This window comes from Vombatus ursinus, unplaced genomic scaffold (assembly GCF_900497805.2).
Source record: "Vombatus ursinus unplaced genomic scaffold, bare-nosed wombat genome assembly UNPS02014941.1, whole genome shotgun sequence".
In the NCBI taxonomy this organism is placed as follows: Eukaryota; Metazoa; Chordata; class Mammalia; order Diprotodontia; family Vombatidae; genus Vombatus; species Vombatus ursinus.
In genome coordinates, this window is record NW_020954719.1 from 10518432 (window position 1) to 10540706 (window position 22275).

At 41.2% G+C, this 22275-nt stretch overlaps 2 protein-coding genes across 2 annotated transcripts in view; both read right to left on the minus strand.

Moving 5' to 3' along the window:
• Nucleotides 1-22275, minus strand: part of LOC114029691 (keratin, type II cytoskeletal cochleal-like) — a 23034-nt gene continuing 759 nt past the window's right edge. The window contains exons 2-11 of the mRNA XM_027844306.1: nucleotides 21933-22004; nucleotides 18961-19461; nucleotides 15696-15904; nucleotides 11048-11108; nucleotides 10047-10142; nucleotides 7420-7584; nucleotides 6361-6486; nucleotides 5204-5424; nucleotides 3863-3897; nucleotides 1-1270 (exon numbers count right to left, since the gene is read on the minus strand). Of these exons, the coding sequence (XP_027700107.1) occupies nucleotides 1068-1270; nucleotides 3863-3897; nucleotides 5204-5424; nucleotides 6361-6486; nucleotides 7420-7584; nucleotides 10047-10142; nucleotides 11048-11108; nucleotides 15696-15904; nucleotides 18961-19461; nucleotides 21933-21974 (1659 nt within the window). The 5' untranslated portion in view covers nucleotides 21975-22004 and the 3' untranslated portion in view covers nucleotides 1-1067. The remainder of the gene's footprint in view (nucleotides 1271-3862; nucleotides 3898-5203; nucleotides 5425-6360; nucleotides 6487-7419; nucleotides 7585-10046; nucleotides 10143-11047; nucleotides 11109-15695; nucleotides 15905-18960; nucleotides 19462-21932; nucleotides 22005-22275) is intronic.
• Nucleotides 19849-22275, minus strand: part of LOC114029690 (keratin, type II cytoskeletal 75-like) — a 12812-nt gene continuing 10385 nt past the window's right edge. Inside the window, exon 9 of the mRNA XM_027844305.1 lies at nucleotides 19849-22004. Coding sequence (XP_027700106.1) covers nucleotides 21754-22004 — 251 coding nt within the window. The 3' untranslated portion in view covers nucleotides 19849-21753. The remainder of the gene's footprint in view (nucleotides 22005-22275) is intronic.

Genomic DNA, 22275 nt, shown 5'->3' on the forward strand with positions numbered 1-22275 from the left:
CAGAGACAGAAACAGAGAGAGAGAGAGAGAGAGAGAGAGAGAGAGAGAAGGAATTTAAAGAGGGAAAGAAAACTGTCTAAAGAACAGAAATCATTAGCCCCAAACCTTATTACTGGAGGATCAGATTGTAAGGCGAGGGGAGGTGGTGGTGATGGTGTAAACAGGAAGACCCCTAATACATGACAATTTGATTCTCCATTTATGTATTATCAAATGTTTCATACAAGACTAGCAGTCCCTGGAGGTATTTGACCCTCATCGATTAATATTTCACAAGATAAATCAGTTATAATATTAGCTTAAGGATAAATAAAAGTAGGATATGGAGTCTGCTTTGAAATAGCATTTACTGCCCTCCAGACATTCAGGCAAAATTGTCAGATTATCTTTTTATTAGTGTGGATAATTGAAAACTGACTATATTCCAAAATCCCGCTTTTGGAGGTGGAAAACTGGTGGAAGAGAGGAACCGGGGGAGTGTAGGTTTCTTATGGCTGTTGGAATCTGGGTCAATGGACACTGACGGTGATGGGCTTGGGGCAAAGAAGGAGAGGTTTGGTGATGAATCTGGGTATAAAGCACCCTGCCATCTGTTTTTCTTTTTGTTTTGTTTTTTTCTGCTCTGAGAGAATTTGCTGAATTTTGCTTACTTTGTAGTGAAGGTCAAACAGTATAAAAGCCCTAATCCAAAGGATATCAATTCTTACTGAGACCCAGAAATGGAGAAACAAGGGCAATTTCTAACACTCCCCCCTCTAGAAACAAGGAGAAGTGATTTCAGGAAATACAACATGACAGCTTCAGGATAGATATAAAGTAGAACTTCTTAATCATGAAAACCCTAAGGGAGGCACTTTTGGACTCAGGAGGACTTTGAAAACAAGCACCATTCTTCATCTGAGGAATGGAAGCAAAAGGATGCACAAGATAGCCTTGGAAGACCTATGAACCCTCTGTTACATGTCTGACTGTACAAAAGAAATTTCTTTCTGGGTCCTTAGCAGAGTATCAGGCCTTGGGGTTGGGAAGCTGGGTTGGGGAAGGGTGGGCAGTTAAGTAGAGAAGTTTTAGCTCCGATAGCTTTTCTTAGTGGATGATGTCTTGGAGATGATGCGCATGCTGGAGCTGCTGCTCCCCATGCTGCGGCCGCTGGTGGAGCTGAAGCCTCCAACCCCACTTCCGTAGCACAGGCTGCTGCTGAGGCCGCCTCCGCCCACACAGATGCCGCTGCTTCCACCATATCCAGTGCCCCCGCTAGAAGTGACCACAGCTGTGGGGAGAAAAAGACAAGAAAAAGCCTCTCGTTTGCATACATATTCACATCTCATTTGCATAACAAATATGACAGCATCTCAGGCCTCACAGTGTCTCCTAGTTACTGCTTTTTTTTTCTGCTAATCTCAAATCCTTTTCATTGGTACCTCTCTCCTAAGTGTTTCAATAGACTATTCAAATTTTCCCTGACACAGAGGCATTGAGAGAACGTGGGTACAGCCAGGTGATGCTAATGCCTGACCTTTGTATGGTGATTTACAATTCTCAACATGCTTTCACATTTAGCATTTCATGCAATAACCTCATGGGGTAGGCAGGGCAATATTATTATTCCCATTTTAAAGGTTGAGAGAGATCAACAATACTAATAATAACAACAATATAATAGTATTTCTATATTTAAGCTTATATATGTATATACATATATATATATATATTTAAGCTTTACAAAGTGCTTTATACACATTACCTTATTTGAGGCTCACAACCCTGGGAGGTAGGTATTGTTATTACCTCCATTTTACAGATGAGGAAACAGAGGCAGATAGAGGTTAAGTGACTTGCCCAAGGTCACACTGCTAATGTCTGAAATTAGATTTGAACCCATGTCTTCCTGACTCCAAGGTTGGATTTTAATACATTACATCATGCAACCTCTCTAAGTAGCTCTAATAATAATTAAATGTTTCTTTATTCTATTAGCTGAAATCTGTCTCCCCATAACTTCCATGCTTAGGTCATAGTTTTGCCTTCTGGAACAAACCAGGACACATCTTCTCCCTCTTCAATGTGAAAAATCCTTTAAAAAAGAGATTGGGTCTTTCTCTAAGGCTTGTCTTCTTGAGGCAAAATGCCCCATGTTCGTTCAATCATTCCTCATAACAACATGCTTTCCATACTCCTCGCTAACTTACTTAGCCATCTTCCCTCTTAAAGCACGATGGCCAGAACAGAATATATTTACAGAATACCGTAGACATGGTCTGATCTAGGAAAAGCAGGAACCACAATAAGTGACACTTAAGCTTTACTTCTAATTCTGACCCTCATTAATGGTGTGACACTAACAAGTCACTCAACCTCTCTGGCTTTAGAGTATGAAAAGGATAGTAATACTTTATAGTTCTTATCTCACAGGGTTATTGCAATGCTCACATTGGATGATGTGTGTAAAGTACTTAATGAATTTCAAAGTGCTACATTATCACCTACTAGTATTATTATAACATAACCTAAGATTATGTTGGCTCCTGGGTTTTTTCCCTTTGTCTTGTTCTTAGCAATTGCATCACACTCTTGATCAGCTAGATGGCACAGTGGGCTTCAAACATTTACTAGCTGAGTGGACCCTGGACAAGTCACTTAACCCTGTTTGCCTCAGTTTCCTCATCTGTAAAATGAGCTGGAGAAGGAAATGGCAAACCACTCCAGTATTTTTGCCAAGTAAACACCAAATGGGGTCATGAAGAGTCAGATGCAACTAAAATGACTAAAAAAACAACAACAAATAATTACACTTTGGGTTCATATTTGATGATAGTTGGTCATTCTAAGTCATCATCTTTTTCTCATATTAGGCTACCAAGCCAAGTTTCCATCCTATACTGCTGCAAATTTCTAAATAAAGGACATACATTCTCATTGAATTTCACCTTAATGATTTGGACTCGGGGTTTCAGCCAGAGCGGGGATGAAGGACCGATCATCCAGGCTCTAACTCACGCCTATATAAGGAACCACTTGCCTTCAGATTAATCTCCATTTGTTAATCTGCCAAAATACACCAATTTGGGGGAGAATTCACTATTGCCAGGATGACCTCATTAGGTGTTGGGACCTCTACTTGAGAATAACCTGAGTACTTTGGTAGATCTTCCACAAAGAAGAGGGTTCACTTTTCCCTACTTCCAACTCATCTCTTGTTGTTGTTGTTCAGTCATGTCCAACTCTCCATAACCTCATTAGTAGTATGGAATGTCACCCCTTGAGGAATTCCCTTTATCTTGTCCTTAGCAATTGCATCACACTCTTGGTCAGCTAGATGGCACAGTGGGCTTCAGACATGTACTAGCTGAGTGGACCCTGGACAAGTCACTTAACCCTGTTTGCTCAGTTTCCTCATCTGTAAAATGAGCTGGAGAAGGAAATGGCAAACCACTCCAGTATTTTTGCCAAGTAAACACCAAATGGGGTCATGAAGAGTCAGATGCAACTAAAATGACTAAAACAACAACAACAACAAATAATTACACTTTGGGTTCATATTTGATGATAGTTGGTCATTCTAAGCCATCATCTTTTTCGCATATTAGGCTACCAAGCCAAGTTTCCATCCTATACTGCTGCAAATTTCTAAATAAAGGACGTACATTCTCATTTTTTCACTGGCCTAGAATCCTCAACATTTCTTTGTCTGATTGGGAAGAAGTTCCTGAAGAAGTGGCATCTTTGCAGGAAATTTTTTTCAGAGGGATGTCCATCTCACCTGTTGACAAAGAGCCTTCTCTAGCCCACTGGGGACTGCATATACTACGTTCCCCTTCCCATGTCACCCACTGTTCAATAGTGTCTTCGAGTTATTACTCACATATATTCACAGGTCCAACACCCTCTCCAGTAAGTCTGTCGGGAGAAGAAGAGAGACATTCTGTTTAATTGAGAAATTGAGTGACTTTATCTTCCTTTTTCTTTCATGTGACTGTGAGAATATACAGAGAGAAGAACACTGAAGTGTATAGATTATCCCACATAAAAAGAAACAGGGCAAAGAGGGAAAAATAGAGGAACTGAAGAAGTGGAGACGGGGGGAAAGAAAAAATAAGGGGAGAGGGACAGAGAGAACATAAAGAATAAGAGGAAACAAGGATGAAAGTGAAAAATAGAGCAAGATAGAGACAGAGATAGAGATAGAGACAGACTGAGAAAAAGAAATGGCCCTTAAAGGTCCAGGCAGTGAGAGTTACAAGTTGTGAGGTAACTCCAGGTAGCGTAGGTCCTTCCCTGAATGGATAGTAAGAATAATGACACAGATCACCCTCCAAAGCTAGGCACTATTTCAAAGAGGGAGCTTGGGGTACAGTATGGATTCCCTCAAACATGTAACAAGGGATACTCTTGAGGGCCAATGTAAGAATGTCCAAGAGCCACACAATTATGTCTGGAATGTCATGAATGATCATGAGCAAACAATTCTTCTGAATATGGTTTTAGGACCCTGTAATTAAAATGAGCTGAGGGTTTGGCAGCCAGGAGAAGATGACGTGATGTTTAAAAAAATGCCTAAGTTCACAGAAGATTATTAAGGGATTAGCTCTGCCTCTAATTAGCCGTGTGGTCTTACAAATGTTCTCCAGGTTTCAGTTTATGGATCTGTAAAATAAGTGGGCTAGATTAAACTACTTCAAAAAGGGCCATGGACACTTCCCCAGGGAATGACGGATACTGTTCTAGGGATAGGAAAGGAGCAGCAATGCCTTTATCCAAAACACTCCACCTCTCATCTCTAGGCATTTTCTCTAGCTGTCCTACATGCCTGGAACACTCTCACCTCCTCTCTGACTATTCACTTCCCTAGCTTCCTAACTAAAATCCCACTTTCTACTGGAAACCTTCCCCAATCTCCCTTAATTCTAATGTCTTCCTTCTGTTAACTATTTCCTATTTATCTTGTATATAGCTTACTTTGTATATATTTGTTTGCATGTTGTCTCTCCTATGAGATTATAAGTTCCTTGAGGACAGGTACTTTCTTTTGCCTCTTTTTTTGAAGGTACCTAATAAATGTTTATTGATTGGTTGATTTGGTTTCTGAAAATTCAAATAAATTGCTTAATGTTGTTGGGGGTTGTTTAGCCTTATTGTAGAATTATGATACTATGATGATGATGCTGCTGTTTAGGTTATGGGATAGGGAGAGTTGATTACCCACCTGCACTCCTCTCCCTCCAGCAACTTCCTGTAGGTGGCAATCTCGATGTCCAGGGACAGCTTGACATTCATTAGCTCCTGGTATTCGCGCAGCTGGCGGGCCATGTCCTGTTTGGCCTTCTGCAGGGCATCCTCCAGCTCAGCCAGCTTGGCCCGGGCATCCTTGAGGGCCAATTCCCCACGCTGCTCAGCATCAGCAATGGCAGCCTGAAGAGTGGCACACTGTGGGAGAAGATGATGTGATTTTTTTTTAAAAATGCCACACTTCACAGAAGAATATTAAGGATGAGCTCCACCTCTAATTAGCCATGCGGTCTTACAAATGTTTTTGTTCTCCAGGTCTCAGTTTCTGGACTTGTAAAATGAGTGGGCTAAATTAAATAATCTTAAAGTTTCTTCTAGTTCTAAAACTGAATAAGGTTGTGATATAAAATAGCATTATAATGAGACAGATTTAGGCTAGACCCCAGGAAGAGCTTCCTGACATTGGGCATCAACTCAAAGGAAGTCACGGCTTCTCCAATCCTGAGAAAGTCAGAGTGACAGCATCAACCTGAATGTTTAGGTATTGATGTGGTGGAAGGCAATTCATTGCTTTTGAGCATCCTGTATTCCTCTGGGATTCTCTGGATAATACATAAGAAAGCAACTAATCTGTGGCTTACACTGTAACTTGTTGAACCTGAAAAGGTAGCCAGCTTTCCCTGTATAGCAGGAGGAATTGAGGTTAATAATAATAATAATAATGATATAATAAGTAGCATTTATATAGTGTTTTAATGGTTGCAAGGTGTTTTACATATGTTATTTCATTTACTCACAATAACTCTGGAAGATATTATTATTCCCATTTCACAGATGGGGAAACAGGCACTGAGCTGTTAAGTGACTTGCCCAGGATCACAGAACAAAGTAAGTGTCTGAGGCAGATTTGAATTCAGGTCTTCCTGACTACAAGTCCAGCATTCCACCCATCATGCCACCTACTTATTTAATCTCAGGAAGAATATCTTGATATCCCAGGTTGTGGAGGGAAATTATGGAATTGAAATTATAGGATCCTATTTCTGAGAGGTTTTCAAGTCCTGATTTGGTTAGGAGCAGGTATTTTAGAAGTCAGGATAACGGCTAAGGTGTCTCCTATAAGCCTCACCATACCTGCTTCTTCAAATTGTCAATCTCAGAACGCAGCCTCTGGATCATCCTATTCAATTCAGAGATCTCCATTCTGGTGGTACGGAGGTCATCCCCATGTCTACCAGCAGAAAGCTGCAGTTCCTCATACTGTGAAGAAAAAAAAAGCAAACTCCAAATTTTGGTTGTATTAAAGAAACAGGAACAACTGAGACTAGAAATAAGAATCTTGAGGTTTTCTGGTACCCCAAAAGTCTGTGAATTGTCATATTGGTGATTAGTCCATTTTATATTTCCTTTACCCAGACCATCACCAAATCTTGCAGCATTACTGTACTATTTCTTATCCCTTTTCCTTTCTGTCCATTTCTACAACTACTGCTCTCATTTAGACTGCCACAGTAACATCCTCACTTATTTCCTGATGATCAGTCTTTTGCTCCAGAATTATGGTTCTACCATCTTCTCTAGGTACCCTCTTAATCCCCATCCCTTCCAGGCTCAAGACCACATAACTGCTTTCTGTTGTCTATGATAGCAGACTCAAAATCCTTTCCCTGGTCTTTATGGTAACCCCTCATACCTGCCCTCACCATCTCCTAAGCCTCCCTGGTTTAGAATTTCTGCTCTAGTTGGTCAAATCTGGTTGTTGTCCTGCCACATCAAAAATTTACCCACGATATTCTCTTTTCCATGTAGGATGCACATTTGCCTTTTCCATTTAGCCCTGACTCCCCTCTACATTAAAACCTTACTCCACATTCTTTTTCTCTTTGGGAAGCCTAACTCTTTCATTTATTTCTCCCCTTTCCATCCACCAACATTGACATCTAGAGCTAAGTTCAGTCACTTCTCATCTCCTTGACCTCACTTCTCTGTCTCTATGTCTTCAGCATGTATCCCTTCTCCTTTAACAGAATGAGAGATCCCCTAAGGGAGTAACTCTCTCCTTTTTGCATCCCCTCTATCTCTCCCAAGTTCCCAGAAGTAGATTCTACTACCCACAGTGGAAATTTAAAACCAAGGAATGAGTTAGATAGTGGCTAATTCTGCCTCCAACCTACTTCTTCTTTAACTCCTCACCTTTGACTGGTACCAGGACTCTGCTTCAGCCCGGCTTCGGTTGGCGATGTCCTCATATTGAGCTTTGACCTCAGCAATGATGCTGTCCAGGTCTAGGTTGCGGTTGTTATCCATAGACAGGACCACTGACGTTTCAGAGATCTGGGCCTGAAGCTGAGCCAGCTCCTGTGATTGAACCCAAGTATAGAAATATGGGAATTGAGGACTCTGTGTGTGTGTGTGTGTGTGTGTGTGTGTGTGTGTATGTGTGTGTGTGTGTGTGTAAGAGAGAATCGGACAGAGACACAAAGAAGGGAAAAGAGAGAAGAGAGAAAGATGGAGAGGAAAAAGAGAAAGAAGAAAGAGCAAAGCAAAGAAATAGAGAGACAGAGATTTTCTCAAACTCCTTAGAGGATGAGACACTGCAGGACTGTGTCTTAGCTTTTAGGATAGCACCTACTATTGAATGAGAACCTTCAATGTATTGTACCTGATAGCTGCCTCTTTAGCTGAAAGGAATCAGAGGACCTAGGTTTTAAACCCTGACTCTGCCACTTATAGGGTGACCTTGGACAAGTCACCTCACAACATGTTTTTCTCTTTCATAAAATGAAGGTTTTGGACTAGATAACCTATAAGTGTTCTTTTCAACTTAAATCCATGATCCTACATGAACAGAATTATAACCAGATTCTTTTATCTGTGCTAATGGGAAGGAGCAATAATATGCATAATCCTAAATGGATTTTCTAAAAGAAATTCCCATTTGTTTTTGAAATGTACTTCTGTCCTTATGTAAGATGGATTTTTGCAAGAGTAGTTGTTGATTTATTCAAAAACATTGATTGAGCAAATTTCAAAGCCCTATAGTTTGTACAAGGTGAATAAGACAGAAAACATCAAGGATTCTACCATTTAGCAAGGGAGATAGCAAGCACACAAGCAACTGGACCATAAGGTGGGAATACAATAAGTACAGACAAGAGTGGTTCAGAGGTAGGAAAAGTCACTTCTCACTCAGTTGCAAAACACCAGTCTAGGTAAAGCCTCCTCTTCTCTCTCTAATGTTGATGACCATCTGCCTCATATATGTCTTAGGATAGGAAATCAAAGATTTTAGTTCGCTCTTTTCTGGTAGCTCTCCTAAGCTGACTTGCCAGACCTTGGCTTTATTCACAGCAAGAGTCAGCAGGAAGCAGAAGAATCATCCAGCAGAGTAAGGTAATAATAGCAACAACCATTAACACTATTCTGTGATGCAAAGACAGCCTAATCAACTTCTACTAGGAATTGCAGTTTTATCTCCTTTCCTTGAGCCACAAAATGGTAGAAAGAATACTGGACTAGCAGTAACTTCCATTTGTGTTCCACTTAAGTACCATTTACTTAATATATTTCTTTGGGCAAGTCACTTAACCACTTTGAAACTGTTCCCTTACCTGCAGTAATATTTACACTACCCAACACATGAAGCTTTGACAAATGAGATGATGTAGAAAGGTATTTTGCAGTCCAAAATTCCATATAAATGGATGTTATTATTAATCACATCACCTAAATTTCTTTGAATAGTTGGCTTGTTAATTGATTACTGACCCTAATCCTCTACCAGCACAACTAAGCAACAAGTATGTTGCTTGTATCCAGAAGCATGAACTATTATTTTCTAGTTGATGTACTTGGATTGCCCTGCAGATTCAGGGAACACTATCTTTGGTGGGTTTAAATGAATTGGACAACATCATATATAAAACTATCTGCTCTCACAAAAACAGTGAAAACAATAACTAGAAATTGAATGATGTGAAATGATAACGATCAAGCTTGGACCCAAAGAAGAGTTATAAGAATGTACTTCCCTCCCTTCATTGCAGAAGTGGGTGTGGAATACCACAAGCAATTGTATTTTGGGAAGTTCTGCTGAACTTTTTTATTCCTTTTTTAAATTTTTGTTTCAAGGGATGACTTTCTGGGAGAGAGAGGGAGAAGGATATATAGAAAATGAAAGTGATATAAAATAAAACATTAGTTAAAATTTAAATTTAAAAGAAATAATCTGTTCTCACTGGTACACACCCATTCCTCATCTCCTCAGGCTTGTCTATGCCTATAAGGACATTTGAAGAACACAAAATATAACAGGTTGGAAGAAAAGGAAAGAGCAGCCTTGGTCCTGGTTATTTTCCAAATTTCTCAGCCTCAATCTGTCACGCCCCGCCCCCTTCCCTAAGTACTTTCCTTCCTCACTGTAGATTGATACCAATGATTAGTTGTGGCTCCCCACTCCAAACTTCTTAAATCACAGCCATGGATGGCAGAGGGAATGAAATCACCATATCAGGGGGCACAAGTTGGCTTCCCCAGACCTTGCAATGTCCTCCAATTTGGAAGCAGAGTTGTAAACTTAGGAGAATGACCAGCAACCATGAGTCTACTTTCCTCTCTACCTTTTAAAAAGACCTTCCCTGATAGGAAGAATGAATCTGTGAATGAAGAATATGGTGGTCTCAAACAAGGCTCAAAGGGGAAGGAGAGGAGGTGGTCTCTTCCATATCCCATGAGTCAAGCTGGCAAATAGTTCCAAGAGATAGATGGGAGTGAAATGAAAGGGGAGAGGGATGGAGGGAAAGGACTAAGGCCCTCCTTACCGCCTCATAGAAAGCCCTCAGAAAGTTGATTTCATCTGTCAGGGCATCAACCTTGGCTTCCAGTTCCACTTTGTTCATGTAAGCTGCATCCACATCCTGAAATGCAAAATCGGAAAAATTATTCTAATTCTTATCCTTTCCAGATTTTAATTTCTCCATCAGGCCCACAAGTCCTGTTGAACTACTTCTACTCAACTGGGTGAGTAAGTTCTCAAATGCCAGGCAATAGGGTATAACTTAGGGATTTGGGTGATATCACTTTGGGGTCCCTAAGGGGTTAGGATGTGTGGGATGTAAAATTCCCTTCTCTGTTCTACCTCAAAAAAAGCCAAGTTTATTAGACATTTATTAGCAGTGGTGTTCTCTCTAAATCAAGAGATTCTTAACTTGGGGGCAAGGTATCCATGAACTTAGAAGGGAAAAAAATTACATCTTTATTTTCATTAACCTCTAATTGAAATTAGAATTCCCTTTAATTATTTAAATACATGATTCTGAGAAGGGGTATGCAGCCTTCACCAGACTGTCAAAATGGTCCATGGAACAAAAAAAGATTAAGGTCTCCATTCCCAAACACCTTGACCTCTCTGGCCTCTGAGACCCTCTCATAGGCTAGTGTCCTTATTACATGACCTCCTTCCTCTTCTTCACAATGCTGTCACACAATTCCATCTTTAAGACCAAGCCTCCAGCCTTTGCTTCTTCACAGCCCATTTTGCTCCTCCCAGCACTACTGTAACAGAGCATTACCCATCTGCTTTTGCTTCTGCTTCTACCCTTGCCTCTACTCTTTGTGCCCTGGGCGGGTGCTCTCTTTCCCCCATCAAACCAAAAGCCTCTCTCCTTCCTCTCCAGTGCCCCAGCACTGTGGAGTCAGATCTAAAGTTTTCTCCCTTGTTCCACCTTAGAAAAATCTGAGCTAACTGGATATTTTGCACTCTATGGGAATAATGTTAGGCAGACCAGAGTCAATATTAGAGCATCTTTCTCTCCCCCTTCACCTTCTTGAGCACCACAAACTCATTCTCTGCTGCTGTGCGTCTGTTGATTTCATCTTCATATCTGTGGGAATGAACCAGATGTTAAGCTGCATTAAGATCAGAGAATCTGAGCATAAGAAAAAAGATACTTTTCTTTTTAAAAGAATTATTTAATTTGTTCTTAAATATTTCCATAACATAATAATACAAAAGATGATTGCACACAAAATTGTAAATCTATTATGTACAACTTGCTATTCCTTTTAAATATGTAATAAAGTTATCAGTCCCCAGGCAGAATTCAGAAAATAACATTAAGGAGGACCTGAGGCCTAGGGCAACATTACCCATAACACAAGATTAAAACTTAATTATAATAATAAGCTGCTAAAATAAAATAAAACAAAATAAAAATGGGCAAGCAAAGGAAAAAGAATCTGACCATAGATTTTGATGTAAAAGAAGATCTGGGTTCATATTCAGAGGAAGATAGTGAGGTTAAAAAAAAGCCACTCCTACCCCAAAGAGTAATGTCAAATGGTCACAAGCCCAAAAAAAGCTCTAGGAAGAACTTAAAAAAGGAATTAAAAACTTAAATAAGAGAAACTGAGGGAAAATTAGAAAAAAAAATAAAAGCCATCCCAGAAAATTATGAAAAGAAAGTTAACCAATTGGAAAAAGAGGTACAAAATCTTAAGGAATAAAATAACTCCTTGAAAACTAGAATTAGGCTAGAGGAATCAAATGACATTATAAGACACCAAGAAATATTAAAACTAGAAAAAATAGAAGAGAATCTGAAACAGCTCATTAGAAAAACAACTGATGTGGAGAACAGATCAGGGAGAGACAATGTAAAGAATAGCAGGACTAAGCTTTTCAGGTGAGTAGGATGAGATGGCTGTGTCAAAACAACTTGGTAAAGCTCCATGATATTAAGCCACATTAAGGCAGAGGAGGCCTCTTGATAAGAAAAAAAATTTAAAAGGCAGAGGGAGGTGGAGAGGAGATTACACCACAGCCAGCAAACCCCATTGTTCTGGACCAGAGAAACCAGACTTTAATTCTCACTCCACCCTGATTTTCTGTGACATCAAACATTTGTAATGTCATGTAATGTCTCTGGGTTAGTTTCCTTCCTTCTAACATGGGGGAGGTAAGAAGATCCCCCTTTTTGTTCCCTCTTACTGGGAGATGTCAGAAAGATTAATTATATTGTTTTTTCTTACTGAGATGCATGGCTCTGGGCAGCCTTCCAGGATCCCACAAGATGAATTACCTGTCCCCTGGCTCCCAGTCACTTTACCACATCTTTGTGGAATGAGTCCAGGGACCACCCCTCTACCTCCTCCACCTGAGGCAAGAAAGTGAACAACAGAGGGTGCAGAGAGGCATTGTTTTCTCCCTTTCTTCCATCTTCCCTGAGAGCCACACAAGGATCTAATGAGTTCCTGGCTCCTCTCAGGGCAAGGTGGAGACTTCCTATGAGTTCATTCACTTCCTCAAAATCACTTGGTGGAATTAAGGAGGGAAAGTTATGCAGCAGAAAGAATGCTGAATGTAGAGAGAGAGAAAACTCAGGCTCAAATCTCAGCCACTTATGCCCTGTGTAACTTTAGGCAAATCATTTAATATCTCTGAACTTCAGTTTCCTCATATGTTAAACGAGTGAAGAGTTGACCTACCTTTAAGGTGTCTGACTTCAAACTGTGACTCAAGGGTGATTAAATACTTTACCCTAAAGGTTAATCATCTGGGCTCTCCCTCTGACTTTAGGCACTTTTTCTAACCCAGGGACAAATAGAAAGCTATTCTGGATCTTTAGGAAAGAAGTTTCCAGTCACTCTACTGTGTCCCAACACCCACCGAAAGCTAAGATGTCTGTCTTCTTGTCTAGCTTGTATCTCTCCTGATACACTCTGACCCCCAGCCTGATTTTTTTTTTTAAGTGCATGTTCAGCAATCAGTTCATGCTATCTCAGACTTCAGGACTTAATGAAGCACCTCCCTGTACTTTCTTCATTGGGTTTGTTGGTTCACATTCTTTGTTTATTTCCCCATCAAACCTCTCCACCAATTCCAAAATCCTCATCTAAACTTTCAAGGTTGCTCTACCCAGCACCTTTCTTCCAATGGCTCTTGTCTGTCATCATGTTTCAGTTTAAACTCAGGATCTTTGGAATTTAGAGCTGGGATGGGCCCCACAGAATTCTTCCTTGTTTGCTCTCTGCCCCACACACCCTAGCCCCACTCTAGCCCACAACCCCCAACAAGTTGCCAGAGAAGAAAGTAAAAAAATTTGACATTTTTTAACTCAAACCTGCAAAAAATAGGGTATCACTTCTAGATTATCCTTTGGCATTAGGGGATCTTCTTTGCAGATTATCAAATGGCCAATATTTAATGCCAGACAAGCTTTCCACTGCCTTTAAACCTGCTCTAGGGTTTGGTTTCCAACCCCTAAGCGCGGTCACCTCAGGGAATGAGCTTTCATTTTAGTTTGGATCTCACAGTAAAGTGACAAGGTGTCTTTCCTGCCCTGAACCTGGCAGCTGTGGGATTTGGGACGGGTCACTTCATTTTTCTGCTCCTCAGTTTCCTTCTTTGTAAAATCAGTGGGTTGGAGTAGACAAATTCCAAAAGTGCTTTCTAGATCTAACATTGGTGGGGCTAAAGTGAGCAAAATTAGGAAGATAAATCTGTAATTTATGCCAAAGGTCAACAGAAATGACTTTTGGAAAACCCTCTCTTTGGGATTGTCTATGGCTTATTTCCCATCCATTAACAGAGGATCTTCCAGGATCCTAGGGTGGAGAGTTGGAATGGCCCTTAGATCATCCACTCTATATCCCGCATTTTATAGACGGGAAAACTAAGGTCCTGAAGAGTTGAAATCATCAGAGTCATGCAGTAAGTGAGTGGCAGAACTGGAATTCAGACCCAGATCTTAAATCTAAATGTAGTAATCTTTCCACAATATTATATTGCCTCCCTTCTTACTCTCCACTGCCCCAAGGCAATCTGCTCCCCTATCCTGCACAAAACCCTTATTTTCTGACCTTAGGACCTCTAGATGTCTGTCTAGACCTCTATCCAGCTGCTCCTAGATTAATTCAGTGATCCAAAATGCTCTCCTCACCCATTCCCACTTAACTGTTTTTCCCCTCACCCCTAATCTGATCTACAAGCAGGATACATCTGAGACCCATTATTCAGTGTCTTCTTAGTACAAATCTCTCTGTGTCTCTGTCTGTCTCTGTCTCTGTGTCTCTCTGTGTCTCCATTTGTCTCTGTGTCTCTGTCTCTCTCAGCCTCCCTTTATTTACTTATAAAATGGGAATATTATTTGAAGGGAATATTTGCCCTTCCACCTTATAAGTTATTGCAAGATCAGAGAAAAACTGCCTCTGAGAGTCATAAAGGCCCTCAGCAACCATTGAATCCAATCCCACACTTAAAAGGAATCCCTACTTTAACATATCAAACAGCTTCTGTTCGAAGACTTCCCAAAAATCCATCACCTCTCAAGGAAACTTATTCTGCTTTAGGACACACCTAATTATTGAGAAAAGTTTTTCCCAACAGAAATCAAGACTTAATTAACATCTTTAATTATTCCACCAATTAACTGCTTCTGGTCCTTTGTCCTGGGGCCAAACATAATAAGTCTAATCTTTCCTCTATATGACACACCTTCAAATACTTGAAGACAAGTATCAAATGATATAATATATTCAAAGCATTTTGTAACCGTAAGGTGATATATATATATATATATATGAATGTATAGTATTATTAAAATCATTAATAAATATTTGTTTGATTATTTAATTTGATGAATGAAAAATAACATTGGCTATTTTATATATTTCACATATGAGCTATGAGCCACAGATTTTTTAAAAAAACAACTTTTAATAATTACTCACATATTTATATTGCATTTTATGGTTCCAAAATTATTAGATCACCATGCAAAGAATGCGGGCACATAGAAATTAAATGACTTGTCCAGTTTGTTTCCAATGTGGAAATTGGGTTGAACCCGGTTCTTTTCTGACTTCAGACCCGACATTATAATGTCCTTTCTCCAAATATTGTTATGATTAAAAAGATAATTAAAACAAAATAAGATAATTCCCTGTCATTATGGCCATGAATATATTGGGGTACACTATACTGTTTTCAACCTTTGCTTCTGAGTGTGTTGTGCATATGTGCATTCTAGGTGTATGTCATTTCCCTCATCAAACTGAGAGTTACCTGAAAGCAGTGACTGTCATCTTCACCTTCTCTTATTCCATGCTCCCTAAAGCCGGATTCTATGAACAGTAGCTGTATTACCAATGCAATGAAGCTGGTTTCGTAAGGCATTTGGGGTTGGGGCAAATGCATAGGAATTGTGTAATCATGTTATTCTGAACCAATTTCAATTTCTTTCCCCTCCCTAATGACACCTGTCGAGAACTCAGTCCAGCTTCCTGAATCTGTTCTATTGTTTTTCTGGAGTGTCTCTGCCCTCTCCCATATGGCTGGGCAATCCCTGAGGGCAGGGGCTGTATCTTCTAGCTCTGGGTCTCCTCTGAAATACCCAGAATTTACTGGGCAAAAGAAGTGCTCAGGACAAGGAGATGAATGAACTTGTGGCTTGTGTTCTTTTCACACTCACTTGTTCTTGAAGTCTTCCACCACATCCTGCATGCTCTTCAGTTCCATTTCTAGCCTCCCTCTTTCCCCACCCAGGCTGTCCAGCTGCCTCCTTAGGTTGCTGATATAGGCTTCAAACAGGGGCTCAATGTTGGCTTTGGTTGTCTTATGGTCCTGGAGGATGCTCCATTTGGTCTCCAAGACCTTGTTCTGCTGTTCCAGAAAGCGAACCTGTATTCCCCAGAGAAAAGAGAACATTAAGCATTCAGAAACAACAACCTCACTTTGGTGGTTAGAGCACTAAAAAAAATTGTCTAATGTTATCAGCAAAATGGAAATGCTGAAGATCAGGAAGCAGATCTCCTCCTCTCTGCTCCAAACAGCTTTTTGGTAGTGATTCCACTTGGGAGATGAAGTAGGAGAAACCTTTATTTAAGTGAAACTATGAATGTGAGAAGTAGAAACAGAAGAAATCAAAACTGTTTGGAATACCCAAAAGAAGCACAGCTTATGTATCATCCTCACCAAATAAGTAGAAGACACTTGACAGGAAAGAAGAATGTGCCAAGTTTATCCCCCAAATTGTATCTAATTCAAGTTACATACGCTTTGTCCCAATCTACATGGAATCACTTCTCCCTGTAATTCAGGGAAGCTGAAATGAGGAAGTGAGATACAGAACTAAAACTAGGGTTGATCAGCTGGGATTTTGCCCCAGCTGATAGAATCTTGGAGGGTAGGATGTAGGCTTTCTCCCTGCCTCGGTGGGGGAACAGTTTTTACTTCACATCTCATAATTCTCTGATGGTTGACCCTCATTGTCATTGTTGTTTGTCTTTCGTTCTCAAAGAGGACTATGACATCAGGGAGGTGATGCCATGACATGCAAGTGAATTGGATTTAAGTGAAGGAGGGATGTGCAAAGTCACCAGACTTACTTTCTCCTCCAGAGCTATCTGGGTCCAGTGGCCAGATATCAATCAGGAGGGCTGGAGATGGCCCTGGATGTAATGAAAGACCTTGGCCTTTTTAAGCTAAGGTCTTTAACAAGTCTCAGTTTGACTAAGGCAACACCCATTCAGTGATTAAGTCTAGGTAAGAAATGAGGCTAAGAATGGTCTCTTTATCTAGTTAAAAAAAAAATCTGGGAGGGGAAGGTCCTCAGGGTTTCTGGCCAAAATAGAAACAATTTCTATTTACATTCACTCTGAGCCAATCAGGACCTAAACAGTGACCAAGCAGAGCTTGGCCTGGGACCAGGCCAATGGATTATTGACCAATCCGTAAGAGACAGAGTAGTTTGGGCCCCCATAGAAGCTGGATAGAAGGAAGGCAGTCCTTTTGAGGGAGTGTAAGTATGTAGTCTCTGACTGGTTGAAGAGAAGAAAATGAATAATCCCTTCCCCTATAATTCCATCCTCAATTGAGTTATATTTCCCAGAGGCTCATTTGCTTTCTACTACAACCCTCTCAGGGGCACAGTCTCAGACTCTGCGGTTTTCTCCTTCCTGAAACTCAATTTGTTCTAGGTACCAACATTCTTAGTTACAGCTTTGGAGAAATACATTGGAAATCTCACTGGACTCTGAACTAGGAGAATTGAGTTCCAGTACCTGTTTTCCTTCTGAAACTAGCTGGATATCCTTTAGTGAGTGACTCTGCCACTTCATGGCTTGTTTCCTCATCTGCCAAATAATGGATTGGATGTGATGATCTCTTAGGTCCCTGCCAGCTCTAAAATTCTAGGATTCTAATTTGGTTTTCTAGACTTAGTCAAGATCCTAATATCAATAAGCAAAGTAAGCAATGGCTTCTAGCATCATTCAATCTTTCAAGACTTGTCCAAGGAGGTTTAAAAGATAGGTTTTAATTACCCTTACCTCTAAAGAACATTTCTCAAACCGAGCATAGTGGGAATGAGAGTGGGCCAGGAGACAAAAATGGCTGAGGCTCCATTGGCTTTTTGGTAGTCCTGGCATGGGACTTTCCCTCCATTTAAACTCAAATGATTAGAAGATAAAGGAGCCTTAGAAAGCCATTTCTTCTGAACATCTCATTTTATAGATGAGTATACTGAGGCACAAATGTGGAGAAGTGACTTATGCAGGGTCATACAATTAGTTAGGATAGCAAAAAAAAATAGAACATGGGTCTATTGATGAAGGGTCTCTCCATTATATTTTGCTGCTAATCATTATTCTTTCCTTACCATAACATCTAACATGCCCCATTGTCTATTTGTTATCAAATAATGATAGAATCACATGACCGCACCCTGATTTCTCCCCAGATCAACTAAAGTACTAACCCCCTCTTCTCATATACCATGGAAGTCTGAAAGTAGAAGCAAAAGAAAAAATGCAGGATGGGATGAGCACTGTCACAAGATGAAAAAGTTTAAGAACCACTTTTATGGCCATGTCCCTGGCATAGTTTGCCCAGACAATGACCCTGGCAAATGACACAAATATTTTATAGGATTACTGACTTCCAGAGCTGAAAGAATTCTTGGAGATAATGTAAGTGAAATGAATTTCTCAAGGTCACATGGCTAGAGAGGCAGGTTGAAGAATAAAACTCAGATTTCCCGAATCTAGTTTCTGCCACACCACAGGTTTAGAAAAGCTGAATTATTCAGATCATTATCTCTATTATTTCTTGAATAAGAAGGTGATCATTCAACCCATGTATTAAATGGTGACTAAGGAAGCGAGAAGACATAGAAGGTGAGATGATCATATATTGGAACTAGAGGAAATGCCCAAGGAACCAACCAGTGTGGTCTGGGGCTCAAAACAGCTATTCCCCCAAGAAAAAAGGACTAAAAGCATAGATTACCTCCACCCTCCACATCCCTCTTGAATCGCTGGATAGATGTCCCATTGTCTTTTGGCAGATATTCACCCTAGACCAAGTTTGTAATTGTTTCATTCTATTTTTTAGCTTCATCTGGTCTGAGTTCCTGTCAGTTAAAAAGCCATCTCATCCTCAGCCATCATTCATTGAGAAAGAAATGACCTAGTTATGGGTCAGGGAGCTTTCTGAACATAGCGCTGACCTAGCAGCATTGTTCGTGAATATGGAAGTCCAAATATTCTCCGTCCTCTGCTCCACCAGTTGGAAGACCGAAGAACACTAAGTAAAATGTCTTTGGAGTAGAGCTTCTTGGTTGAGGCCATAGTTGCTTACTCACTCTTCCCAACCTTTACCCCCAGTAAAAGCATAAAAATGACAGGTCAACTAATAGACCACCAGGAAATTTCCTACGAGGGGAAGCAAGTTCTTACCTTGTCTATGAAGGAGGCAAATTTGTTATTGAGAGTCTTGATCTGCTCTTTCTCTTCCTTCCGAACCCTCTGGAGGGATGGGTCAATCTCCAGGTTGAGGGGAGCCAGTAGACTCTGATTGACTGTAACTTCATGGATGCCACCAGATCCTGCCATCATTCCACCTCCAAACCCATACCCCCCGGCTCTGTATCCTATGCCCCCATATCCCAAACCACAACTAACACCCCCATACCCAGCTCTGCTGGAGCGGTACGCCCCACTGACGGAGATCCTTTTGCCACCTATGAGGTTGTGGAGGCTCCTGGTCCCAAAGCCACCCCCAAGACGACTCCCGCTCTTCCCGCCCTGGGACACAGACACAGAGCTGAAGCTGGTTCGACAGCCTGGGAGCAGTGATGCCGAAGAGGCGCTGAAGCTCCGGCTGCCACTAGTGGACTTCATGCTGACTGATCGTTGAGCCATCGGGGAAGCGGGTGCAGAGAGATTAGAGAAGTGGTACTGGCAAAGAAAGGAACAGAGATCCTTCTCAGTCTTGCCCTCTAGAACTCTAGGCTTATATTCTCTTTGGAAACTGGGCTTGGCCAGAGAAGATCACAGACCACTGTGTTGAATTCATCTCCTTGGCATGTCTGGCTGTAGTCCATTTTTCATGTCCCGTTAATAATCACTGAGGGAATCATGTCCACACCTACCAGAGGCAGGACCAGACCTGTGGATTTCTGACACTTAACATTACCCTATTCCATGTCCAGTAAATTTCTTCCCTGTTCCTAGTTCTTGTAACCATAACTCCTTCATCTTTACGATGCAACCAGATCCTCCCCATTTTGGATGTTTATCTCTCACACCCCTAATTCTTTTAAAAATGTTTTATTGATATCATTTTTAACATACATTTTCAAAAATATCTCTTCCCTGCCATCCTTTATAACAGTAAATACAAAACAGAGAAAGAAAAACAGTCCAGTAAAACTGACCAACAGAGTCACCAAATCTGACATTATATGCAGTGTTCTATATCCATCATCACCCATCTCTACAAAGAAAGGAGACATGTACCTTCTCATATCTCCTTGGGAGCCGAGTTTGGCCATTATCGTTTCATGGCACTCAGTTCTCATTGTTTTGCTGCTGTTCTTTCCCTTTATTCTTTCCACCCTTTGTTCTTAGTCCTTTATTCCTGGTTCTTAGCTCTTTACCCATGGAGATTGAAAGAACTTTTGAAAATTTTCCTTAGTGCTGTATGTTTTGTATCTCCCCCCTTCTCCATCACACACACACACGCACACACACACACACACACACACACACACACACATCCCTTGGCCCTTGGTGATTTAATATTCTCCTCATATTGATTTTTTCTTAGACCCTAGTCCTAGGAAAATCCCTCTCACCCCTTTAGCCACCCAAGACTAGGGGTCCCTGAAAATGCTTTCTATTTGAGACATTTTGACTACAACCCCCTCCCCATCACTACTACCACTCTCCTGGAGATTATTCCATTTTAGCCACACCCTTGGCCAAGCCCTAATGAAAGGGTCTGGGAAGCTTGTAAACTTGGGAATTTGCTAGATTCCTGGATATGTCTAACAATTAAGGACCTAAACTCTCTCTTTTGTGAAAACTTTGCCCCTGGGGTTGGCTTTTAACTCTTTTCCCTGGTCTATTATTTCTCCACTCCTGTTGGCACGTTGGAAGCTGTCTTGGAACAATCTGTCCCTTTACTGCCTTTCTGGAGTAGAGGGCTGGGCCACTCTACAACAGCTGTTGTGCAACAAATTTTCTGTTTGGGAGGGGAACAGAATCCTGCCCTTAACCTGGAAGGCATTGTGAAATGGGAGCAGGGTCTCTGTTCTAGGACAATGCCATCTTCAGTGAGAGATGGGGAATTGGGAAGATAGACAGGGTGGGATGAGGAATATGTGAATAAGAGAGAAGACTGGCCTTTACACTAATCATTCCCTTTCCCTGAAATAACCTTCCCCTTCTCTGCCCATCCACATCCTTTTCCTCCTTCTCCTCCGAACCTTTCATGTCTTGGAAGAGGAAGCAGGATATCAATTACCTAGTCAGTCCTTGGGCCTTAGACTGAGCAGTTGATGCATACCTTAGTTTCTCTTGATGCCTTTCACCATCCAAACAGAATCCATGAGCCTACATATCTTATACATGCATTTTAATAGACAATTTCCTAGAAGGCAAAGGAAGGAGGTAATACCCTCAGGGAGCAGCTTATATGCACTATAGGATGGGGTGGCCAACAAAATGACATCAGTTGTGTCAGTTAGACAGACTGTTTCTGGGAGAGGAACTCATTTGAAAGCACTTGTGGAAATGGCCTGGGAGAAATGGCATCGGAATTCAAATCCCCCTATCTTCTTGCATGTAGAGAAACCTAAAGGGAATATTCTAAAGCTGAATTGGGACTTGGACATCCCAGGAATCAGCACTGTTTCTTGCACATAGCAAAGGTTTATTGAACTGAGCTGTTTTGAAAGAGAGAGGCTTTGGCAACTGTCCCTATGAGTAGAATAAGACTTATCTGAGAACCAACCAATGGCTAGGCTAGGGGTTAGAGACCTAGGTGTGATTGTGACTCCCAGCTCCTCAGCAGCATCAAAAGTGTATCAAATGGGTAGATGGATGGCTGGCAAGAGAGAGAAAAGAATACCAAAAGACCTACACATCTGGGAGTGGAGAGATAACCCCTGAATGTGGACAGTAGCAAGAGGGCTAGTCCAAGATTGAGAATGAAGTGAAATTGGGAGAGATATTGATGGAGGACATCTAATGCTTGTAGCTCTTTCTAGAGGAGGTGGTGGAGACAAACTTAATGCTGGAATTACTGCCACTGCCAAAGCTGCCTCCTAGGCCCCGGCCACTGCTAGCGCTGAAGCCAGGGCTCCCCGGTCCTCCACCTAGGCTGTGCCCACCGCTGGTGGTGTAGGAATAGCTGGTACCCCTACCCAAGCCCAGGTTGGTGCCGCCAACACCACTGCCGCTGCCATAGCCGCTGGAGACAGTAGAGGTGACCACAGCTGCCAAAGGAAAAAGAGACAATCAGAATCAGAATCAGAGGTGGCGTCAGCTTACTGCTTAAGGACATTTGGGCAAGTATCCAGAGGCAAAGGTGCCTCTTGTTTTAAAACTCCTTGAAACCCACTTTGAGTTCTATGGAAAGAAGAGCTAAGCTGGAATTGAATCTTATGGGGTCCCAACTAGAAGGGAACCTCAGATATTTACTCATCTATTCTGATTCTAGGCTGGAATGTGTCTACATCAACTACCCCTAAGCTAGGACTCTGTGGT